The 12193-nt window shown below is 61.1% G+C and overlaps 1 protein-coding gene across 1 annotated transcript in view; it reads right to left on the bottom strand.

The window, feature by feature from the left end:
• The window catches only part of DAP (death-associated protein), an 87931-nt gene that overhangs the window by 14334 nt on the left and 61404 nt on the right, over positions 1–12193 (bottom strand). The window contains exons 2-4 of the mRNA XM_004678395.2: positions 5192–5200; positions 4942–5011; positions 2913–3009 (exon numbers count right to left, since the gene is read on the bottom strand). Of these exons, the coding sequence (XP_004678452.1) occupies positions 2913–3009; positions 4942–5011; positions 5192–5200 (176 nt within the window). The remainder of the gene's footprint in view (positions 1–2912; positions 3010–4941; positions 5012–5191; positions 5201–12193) is intronic.

Genomic DNA, 12193 nt, shown 5'->3' on the forward strand with positions numbered 1-12193 from the left:
CGACTGGGACATGGGCTCTCGTCCACAGTATGGCCCTTGCGGGCTACCCCAGCACCGGGGAGCCTGACGCTGCGGCGGCGCTGCTCAGCCCCGTTTCCCGGCCGGCACGGGGGATGCTTTCCGCCCCTCACGTGCAGACGCCGGTCTCCCTCCATCTTGTCTCCCCACACCCGGCTGATTGAATCACTTGCTTTGATTTTCAGGCAGTGAAACAGCCAGGGCCTGCCAGGGCCGGGAGAGCCAGTGCAGAGAAGGACCTCCCCCGGCCTTAGGAGCCTGCCCCCCTCACCCTCCGCACCCAGCCCACAGCCAAGCCCTGCGCCTTCTAGTTCATTCTTTCTGCACTTGTCCTTTGTAACATCCCCCACAGCAGGCCCGGGTGGGTCTAGGCGGTAGGACATTTAACTGTCTAACGGGGTGAACCCTGCGGACTCCTGAAGTCCGCTCGATGTGGGCACCCCCCTTTTCCTTAGGACACAGCACTTCGTCTCGGTACTTCCACAGAGAGCCGAGGGAAGCCCCCCAGGCCCCCCACGGCCGCGCTGAGACTGGCCGGGAGCGCCCCCAGGAAGCAGGCGCCCTGACCACGCCTGTTCCTTTGTGGCTGTGACGGGCGCAGGTCACAGGCTGGGCTTGGTGGGCAACGTGTCAAGTCTCTGGCACCCCTCCCCCTTAAATGTAGCCTCTCAAAACAAACCGGCAGCTCGGGAAACTATTTGTAAAGCTCTGGAAAATTATACGATTAAAGGGAGTAAGCAGCATAAATATTTGCCCAAAAAGTAATCATGAAAACAAGTTGTGTTTTTCGGTTTGGTGTTTGGTCACATAATAACCTCTTCAGGGCTCCGCTTGCTCATGTTCTCTGTAATTACTGTTTGATTTCCTGATGGATGGGAAGGCAGCCTCAGAGAGGGTGGGGCACTGGCTCCGTGGGGAAGGACTCGGCCTCCATCCGGCACAACCAGTAAGCACGGCCTCGTGGCTAGGCGTGAGGGCTCCGGGCTTAGTGGCCCGGGCTGGAATGTTGGCTGTCGCTCCTTGCTGTGTGGCCTCGGGAAAGTCACTTAACCTCTCTGTGCCTCGAAGCAGGCGTCACCATGGAGAATGAAGATGATAACCCATAACTGATTCGGACACCAGGGTGCGAATCCACAGAAGCGCTGTGAGGAATAAGTGAGCTACCGGGCGGTGCACTCGGAGCGGGCGCAGCCGCTGCACTGCCCGTCCGAGACGCTGCTAGCTGTGACTCTCCAGCCAGTTGGCAGAAGGGCCGGGAGCGCACGGATGCCGCCCTGGAGCAAGGCTTCGGGAGCTGTGCTGGCGGCTTTGCCAACACCCGTGTCCACACAGGGCCACTCCCCACAGGTGCTCCACTTAACCCAGGCGAGAGAGCCAAGCTGAAGCGGGCAGGAGCCAACATGCGCTCGCAGGGCTTGTCACAGCAAGCTGGCCGCAGGCCGCCGGCCCTGCCCCGTGTCCTGGGAACTGTACCCCGCAGCAGCCTGCCTCCAGACGCCCAGTTCCAAAAATGCACAGACACTAACTCAAGGAGGTACAGGTACCACCAGGTTTATTGGGGTGCTACTTACAACAGCCGAGAACTGGAACTGGGCCCCCCAGTGGCCTAGCGGTTAAGTCTCAGGCTGTCACCCCCCAGCCTAGTTCTATCCCAGGCCAAGGAGTGACCACAGACCTCTCCTGTCTCCCCACTGCTCCCCTCAGCAGTGTATTTCACTCAGTCCAGCTGTTCTGCTCCCCATGGTGTCTCTGATGAAGTCTCACCCTCCACCCCTCTGGCTGCACCCCAGTTCTGCTACCCCCCCAGAAGAACTAGAAGCCACTTAAGTGCCCATTGATTGAAGAATGAATAAGAAGATGAAGTCTATAGACTCGATGGAATACTACTCAGTTGTAAAAAATGAGACCCACCATCTCAACAACATGGCTGGGGCGGAGGGACTCCTCGTGAAACAGCCAGATGGAGAAAGCCAAACACCGCTGACGTCACTGGTGCGGCACAGAGAAAATGCACAGGTGGACTAAATAAGACAAAACTGGACCTTTGGACCATCAGACCAATTAATGGCTACCGGAAGGGGCGGGGGTTAAGGGAGAAAGGGGATGGGGTGATGAGGGGTGGCCCCAGACTGCTCGGGGGACCTTCATGGCGCACATACATGTGTTGAATCTCAAACCCCTGACACTCACGCGATGCAAAGGTACGACAGTGAACCAACAACCTGGCCAGAAAGGACGCCCCTCTGGGTGCGTCGACACCTCGGGCCCGGCTCTCTTGCCATCACTCATCCTCGACATGTTTATTTAAAGACCGAATCTTCCATAAACGCTGTATTTTACCTCGTGAGGAAAATCAATAGGGAGGGGAGGAACGGGCTGCTCTGGCCTAATTTCTAGACCCGATAATAAATGGCCGCTCTCGCCGCGCTGACACCGTCACACGGGAGGGGCTGGGCCGACGGCCGTGTGCTGGCCCCGAGAGCAGCTTTCAGCCTCCCAGCTTCGTCCTCTAGGCCAGGCTCCCTCCGGCACGCTCGTTCCTCCTCAGGTGAACGGGGGGCAGGGCGGGTTCCCCAGAGGGGCAAGGACACGGAGCCACACACTCCCAGCTGAATGCCAGATCCGAGAATACTCGGAAACCTGGACACGTGTGGCTCTCGGGGAGGCACGGCGGGGCGGGCCCGAGAGGCGTCTGTCCTTGCGCCAGGGCCCTGGGGCCCGCTCCGCGGTGGCAGTTGAGGGCACTGCCAGGGGTGGTGCAGGCCGATGTTCCCGCCACGGTGCCCTGACCCAGGCAGGGCAAACGCACGCCCCAGGGCCCTCCCCCGGCCTCCAGGGCCAGGCAGCAGAGGACGGCTGGGTCTCCGCGGGCAGGCGCGAGGCGGGTCTCCCACCTGGGGCTCTCCCACTCCTGCTCATCCTTGTCCTTCTCGTCCTTGGCGTCCCCGGAGTGAGGGTGCTTCTGCACGATTCGCATCCCACCGGCTTTCACTGCAATGAAACAGAGGGGTGTGACCACGTGGGCACAGGAGCAGCGTGGGTGCGGGGGCCGCGGGACACCCCAGGAGCACGAGCTCGTCCTGCTGACCTGGCAGGGCCGGCGGGTGGCCAGGCTGTGAGGGGGCCCGAGGCTGCCTCCTCCCAGATCCACCCAGAGACGCCCCGAGGCCGTCAGCTGGGTTTTTCTTTTGGCTCCGCTTAAGTATTTCCTATGAGGAGCCACGTCACGGGCACAGCCCCGTGGAGACGAGGCGGCGTGGGGGAGGCGCTAGTCGCAGGTGCCCGGTCCCCTGGACCTCTGCCCGAGATGGGACGACCCCGCCCACGCCAGGGTGCCCAGCTTTGAGGAAGCCCTTCCCAAACGGGGTGCCGTGAAGCCCTGCACACCAGGCGGAGCCCACTCCGTGGGGCGGCCTGTGACCCACGACTCGCTCGAGGCTTCCACACGCACCTGCAGGGCCCTCCTGCCACGGAACCGCACGCCTGTCCGTGGCCACGCCTAGCCGCCTCTTCCCCCACCCCAGCACCTCACCTGCCTTTGCCTTCTCTGGACAGTTCACAGACCCAGAGTCACAGAACGATCGTCCTCATGCATGGGAAAGGAAGCCGAAGCGCAGAGCTGCACCGCGCCACGCCAGGCCACACGCTGGCCCGCTGCTTGCTCCCTGATGCCCGGTGGGGCGGCAGCTCCTCGCTGACCGTCCCCGGGGGGACAGCTGCCCCCTCCCCACCCCCTCTCCTGGAGCCTCACACTCAGGTTTCCATCAGGATCATACTCGTCACGCCGCGCTCATCTGTGTTCAGCAGTCTGTCCCGCCAGCCCCTGCTCAAGGACCGACTGGGAAGGGCGAGCGCAGCTGGGACGCACGGCCGGAAGGTGAGGCGAGCTCTGCAGCCGGCCTGCGACAGGCCGGCGCCCCGCTGCCCCAGGCTGGCGCGACAGCCCCTTGTGGGTTTGCTCAGGAACGGCCGCAGCTGCGTCCATGGGACCTAGCTTCCCCACGGCCCTTCTCCGTTTTGAAACTGGGGCACTCCCTACACGCCTTTATGTGAAATTGTAGTTCTCCTGCCTCCTGACACCTGTTTTAAATGAACTACCCTTTGGGGGGACTTCTGGACGTCTACTCGGCGTGCTTTCGAGGCTTCCCACCTGGGAGCTCGGGCCAGCGCGTCCCTCCTTCATGGCTGGACACGAGCCCGCTGTGGCGCAGGGGTTAGGCTACCCAGCTGGCTCACCCTCTGCAGCACCAGCCCCATCCCCGGCCAGCGGGGGGCCACAGGGCGCGGCAGACCCCTCCTGTCTCCCCGCTGCTCCCCTCTGCGGTGTGTTTCAGTCAGCCTGCCTGTCCTGCTCCCCACTCTGTCTCTGGGGAACTCTCTCACATCCTGCACCTCTGGTCTATACCCAGTTCTTGTGCATAAATAAATCTTAAAAAAAAAAAAAGAGGCCTCGACCTACTCACCCGCTGCCAACCCCACTTCCAGCTGTGGCCACGCCGTCAGCAGCGCCTGCGTGCACTGGGCCTGCCAGAGCAGCGCCGGCCTTACCCTCTCGAGGACACGCCCGGCACGCACCACTGTGCGCTCTCACTGCTGGGCCTCCACGGGCTCAGAGCCTGCCCACCGCCGACTGGCTCTGCGTTACTGCCCTGCAGGCTGTGAAGTGGCCAACGTGCTAATCTTTATAGCAAAATAAACAAACAAATTGGGATTGCAGGGTCTACGGGGTGTGGGGAACGAGCAAAGTGAAATGGGTCTCCTCAGGGCCGACTGTCCCGGGCTGTGAGCACGGGACGCGCCCGCCGGCCTCTGAGCGACTGCGCTTGACCTCAGATGTGCTGGGGCAGTTATGTTGGTCACCACCCATTCCACGCGAGTGTTCCGTGGAAGGGTTCGGCACGCCGCCCCCAAAGCCGGCCTCACGAGGCACCACGAGAGAGGTCAGGAGCCCGGGGTCCGCAGGCTCGCTGTGGCCGAGAGCCCCCGGCCTCATCTGTGGGAAGGGCCAGGGCCGCGTGGAAGATGCAGAAGCTGAAGCAGAGGCAGCCTGCTGAAATCCAGCCCCCCAAAGACGGCATCCGGAGCCGGGAGTTTGGGGGCGACTAGGTCACGAGGGTGGGGCCCTGGCAGTAAGATCCGTGCCCTTAGAAGAGGCCCCAGAGAGCTCCCTCACCTCCACCACCTGCAGGCGCAGAGGAGACGGGGTCTGCAGCCAGGAGGCGCGCCCTCAGCACACGTGGACTCTGCAGGGGCCCCGAACTTGCACTCCAGCCCCCACCCCTGCTGCGGACACAGCAGCAGGCCAGAAGGGTGCTGGGCGGGGTGGGGGAGGGGTCAAGGCACAGCCCAGCACTTGCTGGAGACCGAGCCATGGTGACCGCAGCGGCTGGGGTGAGGGAGGCCAGGGGCACCCAAGCCTTGGTCGCTGTCCAGTGCCGACCACCCAGCACAGAGTCCTTTGACAATTCAAATAAGGTTGGGTTCTGCTGGAACGAGTGTCTTCACGATGCTGAAGGAGAAGGAGGATGTGAAAGACCCTCAGGCTCACACTCCTGGGCTTTGCCCGGCTCCCGGGAGGCTGCCGCGGCCACGGGAAGGGAGCGGTGTCCCCCAGAGAGGGGCGCCGCAGTGGGCGGCTGGCGGGGGCAGGCCTGAGTCTGGACCTGACTCCTGCGGCCGCGGGATGCTCCCCCCCACCCCGGCTCCCCACTGTGCGCTGCCTCTGCCGGCTGCTGCAAACGCACCCCCCCCCGCCCCAGGCGAGTCAGAGCTGGGGACCCGCGTGTGCTGGAGCCTGGGGACGTGGTCTCCGTCCACCTTGATATAAAAAATTAGTTTTTAAAAAATATCCCATCTGATGTTCTCCCTCACTCATTTCTAGTTTTGTTTTTAGGGCTTTTTCTTTTCCCCGCAAACTCATCTGGTCCTGGACAGGGTCTGACTCACCCCTGCTGGCCTTAACCCCTGCCTATTCCATTTTAGGCAACCTCGGTGCGCAGATGACGCTCTGGTGATGGTCTCGGACCCCGACTCCTGTTGGGGTTCTGGTGGTCGGAACTTGTCTGCTTCAGGGCGGTGGGGACCCTCAGGGGCGGCATCTTTCCGGGGAGCTGCTGTCCACACTCCCAGACCTGGACGTCCCTTTGCACCAGATCCCGGGGCACAGGAGTGGCCCGTGCCAGTCTGTGGTCACAACCGGCAGGCGCTCCGGGCCTTCCCGGCCCGCGCCGGGCTGCACCGCGGCCCCCTGACACCCCTGCGTATCTCGGCACACCCCCGCTCCCACCCTCGCTCCTGGGGGCCGGAGCACCCAGCTTCAGGCTGGGGCTTGGGGTTAAACAGGGTGGTGGTGGCCCTAACAGGAAGTGGAACACAAGAGGCTGCTCCTGACTGGGGAGGGCCAGGCCTCCCTCGCTGTTCTAGATTTCACTTTCTTCTCTGGGTGTGGTTTCTAGGGCTTTCCTTTGCTTTGGCTTAGACTTGAAAAGAAACAAAGCAAAACCCCAGACGTCTGCAGGCAGTTTATCAAGACTCCCCAGGTTATAGGGTTTGCAAACCTTAAGAAACTGAGGCTGAAAATCAAGTTTGGGAGTTCGCTTTCCCCGTTCTCTGGACACGTGCAATTGGAGTTACCAATGCGTTGGGCTAAAGGAGGGAGTGGGACTGTTCCATTCCATGCTTTCTTAAAGTTCATTTTCCTCCTCCATCCACGGTCCTACCCCACGGGATCCGATTCCTGTGTGAGTCCTAACCACCCCCCACGCTGGGATCCACGCAGAGACGAGGCTGTAGATGCTGAGCTAAAACCAGTTTGTGAGGACAGACCCTAACCTGGCGTGACCACGTCCTGCAGAGGGCCACCAGGGACTGGCCAGGGGAGGCCCTGGGGGCAGGCCACAGGCAGGCCACAGCGAGGCCAGCACCCCGGACTGTGGCTTCCAGGCCTGGACACAGTTGGGCAAGCTCCGGTTGTCCTAGCAAGCTGAGCACACTCACGCAGACACCCACTGTAGATGACCCCTCCCCCAGCTCAACACAGCACACACGAGACTTTGAAACGGTCACCACAGACGGGCCCAGTCCCTGGCAGGCAGCAGAAGGCCACGCCAGCAGCCACAGAAACGACAGCGAAGAGAAGGCGGCGCTGGGAGGGATGGCTGTGGTTGGGGCGGCCTGTCCACCCTCCTCAGCAGGGCCCACCGGCCCTCGTCGCCCACCTGAGCGCCCGCTGTTTGGAGACAGTGACCGTCACCACCCCTCACCCTACACGTGGCCGTGGACACGGCGACAGTCGGGGCAGAGCGACAACCCCGCTGGGACAGGGGCAGGTGGCCTTGTGATAAGAAGCTCGGCGCCTGTCACCCCACTGTCTCTGAACTCTGCAAGGGTCGAGGGCATATTTTTGCAGAATTATTTGCTGTACAGTATTTTTATGACACATGAAAAGTAAAGGCCCAGGCTTTCTGTGGCAGCGACGGGTGTTTCAGGAGCGCTTCAAGGAAGGACAAGCTTCCTCTTGCCCGAGTGCGCAGAGGCTGAAGAGCACGGCCCGGAGCTCGGGCTCCAATCCCAGCTCTGCACACGTGTGCTGTGGCTCTGGGTGACGTGTGCCCGTCTGTGTCTACGTGTGTCCATATCTCTAGGCGTGTGCGTGGCCACGGCGGTGCCCATCTGCGTGCGTGGCTGTGCGCGTGGCTGTGCCGATACGCCGTGACCCCGAGCGACCCCGTGCGGCTGTGTGTGTCTGGGAAAGCTGCAGCTGCTCTCCGTGTCCCTGCTGAATGGTGCCCCCCTCCTGGCGAGGGCTGGGTCACACGCTGCCGGGAGCCCCTCCCCAGGAGCGCACCTTGTCACAGGTGTCCACAGGTGACAGGGCTCACGCAGGGCGGCGGGGGAGCGAGCGCCGCCTTGGGGAGCCTGCCCACCGCGTGCCTGCCATGTGCTCGGCTCACCCCGCACCCCATCTTAGTGAGGAAGCTTCGGGAGCATCACACCTCATCCCTGCTGCTCCTTCTAGCCACTGGCACTCGCCACTCCCTTTAGGGCGTCCCTACATGCTGGCACCCTGCATCACACCCACGGCCTCTCCCTGCGCGGGCCTCTCAGGCGACCGCGCACCCGTGCTGGGCAGTGACACAAGTGACAGCCGTGGGCAGGTTGGCTGCGGGCCCTGACCCCAGGGAGGGAATCTCCAGGCTGAGGACATGGTCCCAGCAGCCGTCGGGGCAGGTGGCTGGCTTGAACGGCGCCGAGATGCGGGAAGGACCAAGGAATGTGAGCAGTCTCCGCAGGCAGGAAAAGCCGAATCACATTTCTCCCAAAATCCCAGAAGGATCCAGCCGGACTGCGAGACCTTTCTGGACTTCTCACCTGCTTCAAGCCACCAGGTTAGCTGGGCTTGGCGACCGCAGGACGGAGGCCACTGCAGGCCCTACGCTCCCTGGCGCCGGGCACAGGCGGGCGCTGGGCTGCCGAGGCCGCAGGAGGCTCCCTGGAGAGACATGAACCTGGATCCCTCCAGGGGAGACCTGGGCTGTCGTTACAGGAGTGACACTGTGTTGCCCGCGAGCTGTAACTGGCCCAGCCTGTCTTACTGCAGCAGAAACAAAGGCCTCCCCCAGTGAAAGTCCCCACATGACTCCACAGAAAGATTCCCGAGGCTGGGAGGCTGGGAAGGGGGTGAACGCGCAGGCTGCTGGGGCAGAAAGGGCGGACGAGGCCCCAGTTCTGAGACCCAAGCGAACGTGAACCACCCAGGCACACTCCATCCTGTCCTGGCTGGGAACGTCCACAAAGCCGCAGTGGCTGCAAGGGCCCCCCAGAGAGCCAAGCGGGCTCCCTCCCTGTGCGCAGCAGGGATGGGACCCGGGGCTCAGCTGACCACGCCCGAGGGCTCAGTGCAATCAGAGACAAACTACAGCAGCGGAGGCCTGAGTCCCCCAAAAACCTTCCTGCAAGAGAGAACTCGGGGAGCGCTCACTGCCCGCCACCTTTAAAAAGCGCCCTTAGCTCACGTCTGATTGATGCACGTCACAGCAAGTTGAATTACTCCGGAATGACAACAAAGCACAAAGTGGCCGTTTTCCCATTTTACTGTAAATATACACAATCGCGTTCCTATTTCCACAGGGCTCTGTTCCAGGAGGGAAGCACTTTTCAAAGGAAACCATGTGTAAAACCAGTAGCACTCGAAGCCATCGCCTGTGGGATTTATGAGAACTCAGCTGACACGTGGTTTGGCTCCCCGGGGACACGGGGAGTGGGGCCAGCAGAGTGCGTGACAGAGGCTGTGGTCAAAGCTCTGCCACGGGCTGTGTGTGTCTGGGAAAGCTGCAGCTGCTCTCCGTGTCCCTGCTGAATGGTGCCCCCCTCCTGGCGAGGGCTGGGTCACACGCTGCCGGGAGCCCCTCCCAGGAGAGCACCTTGTCACAGGTGTCCACAGGTGACAGGGCTCACAGACCGGCAGGCGTGAGCACCTGCGGCTAGTAATACCCCTCTGTCTGCTGATGAAGACTGAGCCAACGCTACTGCTGCCAGTCTGTGCTGCCGGTTACTACCAAACACGCAGCCTTACCCGGTTTCTCCGCAGGAGCCCACAAAGACAGCTGTCGGGGAGCAAAAAGTGCCCCCGCCAAAGATATCTTTGCAGCAAGAAGGCCTGATCTCATGGCCGGGCTCTGAGGACCGCCTGGAACATGGTTTCGAAAAGGTACTTGCAAGCGCCTGTTCCTAGAAGACCCAATCTCCTGGTTTCAACGCAGAAGGCGGGGCTGGGGGCCGCACCTTCGCCTGGGTGCCCTGGTCACCTCCACCGCCGGCCTTCCGGTCACCTCCCGAGTCCTGTCTCAGCCCAGCCATGTAAGGCACTGGGTGTGTCAGTTTCGCTGCTAATCTCCCAGGTAGACCAGAAGTACATACGCTATTACTAAATTCGGTTGGCTTGTTCTCTTATCGATCGGTCTGATACTTGTTTGCCAGCCTAGAAGAACCCAGAGGGGCATGGGATGATTTCCTCGGTGCCCTGACACACTCAACCAAGGTCGTTATTTCCAGCATCCCGATGGCTGGGGACAGCTGGGGCACAGGAAGTGGCAGGCCCCGTGGGCACGGGGGCAGTGACAGGCGGCCGGACAGTTTGGGAAAATGCACTTGATTACAATTTGTGCCAGGCGCTGTGGCAGCCCTGGGAACAGAGACAGCCCCAGCCCCAGTCCCTGAAGCAAGGAGAAGGCAGGTAGGTGGGGCATGAGGGTGACAGGAAACGGGGCTTGGGGAATGCACAGGCGTCCCTGGGTGCACTGCCACTAAGGAGGAAACACGAAGGCCTGGAGATAGTCATGCAGAGAGTTTTATTGTTTCCGATTGGGGATGGAAGCCCAAGTCCTACTTATCCAATTTAAGCACTTAATGAAAGCGTTCCCACCGTTTTTAAGGCTGTTATTTTGATTTATGAACTGTGCTCTTGGCTATCCTTGATGATTATCATTTATTATAGTGGGTTGCTTTTCTTCCTTTTAAACATCTACTTTACAGAACTGCCTACTCTCCGGCAATGCCAGACTAAACAGGAACGCCCTGAGCTTGCTGCCAAACAGGCTTTCATACGAGGGCCCCTGTAAGGCCGGGAACAGGGGGCGGGGTGCATCCGAGGGCGCTGCTGGGTTGAGGCCCCTTTAACCTCTGCACAGCGGTGCCACGTCCTCTCCCAAGCTGGCGAAGCGCGCCTGGCCTTGCAGAAAGCAGGACAGTGCCACGTGGCTAAGCAGCTCCAGCCACACTGGGGCCCTCCACCCAGGCTGCTGTGAGCTCCCCATGGGGCACCTGCCTTTGGGCGCCCATCCTGATGGCCGCTTGGTAACAGCGGCACAAGCAGTGACCCCAGGCCCGCGACGCCCCCAGAAAGGATCCTCTGGACCCAAACCTGCCGTTTCACAGACCCGGGAGACGGTGGATTGTCAGAACCGAGACCCCGAGCCACCACGTAGCGTGCTGGGCAGCACACACACCTGCTCCTCTCCTCTCAAGCGAAATTCACCAAGCTGGGCTGTTAGCAGTTCAAAGAACACCCGCATCCTTCACGCAATTCCTCCCAGGGAGTTGATACGAGCAGTTTATACTCTGATCTTAAACATGTCCATATGGCCATGTCTCCGCCAGCAATTTAATTACTGCTACTTTGATCTGTTTCATTCCAACAGATACATGTGAACGCCACTCTCCCCTGGGGCCGACTCTCCAGCTGGAACCCCAAGAGTAACGGAAGGCATCTTCCTGCCCTGCTGTCAAGGTCCCGGTGTGGGGGCAGCTGGAATTAAAAGTCGGTTGTCTAAAGAAAATTCCTCTGATACTTAAAAAAAAAAAACACTAAAGCTACACAAAGGTCCCCAAGCCTGTTGCCGTTTCAGTGTTACTATTTCCTACAGTCCTAAGCACATCGGTGAGTCATTTCTCTTCCCCAGCGCCAGCTTGTTTGCTGTTGACAGCTTCTTTAACCAGTGAAAATAAGACCAAATAAGACGTATTCTGGAAGCAACCCATCTGCAGAACTGCTCTGTGCTGGCTGTGAGGGAGACGTGAGCCAGAAGCCAGGTTACTGGACTCTGGAGCAAGATGGCACCGACGGCCAGAGCCAGCGGGCAAGGCTTGGGAGGACAGGACTGAGTCCACCATGGTGTGGGCCAGCTCCTTGCCCAGAGGCCACGGTCTGTGGCCTGGCCACTGCCGTGGCTGGCCCCCAGCGTCCTTCCATATGGAGGGGGGCCAGTCCCAGGGCGAGGAGCAATGGAACTGACCAGTGTGGACAGTCCTCAGGACAAACAGGAGCTGGGCGCCCCGGGGTGGAGGCCACCTGAACATAAAGGCACCTGGATTCTGACTCTCTAGGAAAGTGGGCTCCTTCTTGGGTTTAACACCCCTGTTCTGAAGTTTGGGATTTGGAATAAAGTGCACCCCCTCCCTGCAACAAAGGAAACCACTTTCGACAGGCGGAGGCGGAGAGACCCTGGGGCTTGAAAGTCACCGTGAGTGCAGATAAAGCCGTGTCCGCGTCCCCCTCGCGGGGTGGACGCGGCGGCCACCCGGCTGCGCCCTCGCTTCTCCGAAACATCCGCGGGTGCTAAGTGACGCGCTCACCGCCCGCACTTCTGGGGGGGAAGGCGCGCAGGGGGGCGGCGCA

The sequence above is a fragment of the Condylura cristata genome, unplaced genomic scaffold (genome assembly GCF_000260355.1).
Source record: "Condylura cristata isolate star-nosed mole 26May11 unplaced genomic scaffold, ConCri1.0 scaffold00007, whole genome shotgun sequence".
NCBI lineage: Eukaryota > Metazoa > Chordata > Mammalia > Eulipotyphla > Talpidae > Condylura > Condylura cristata.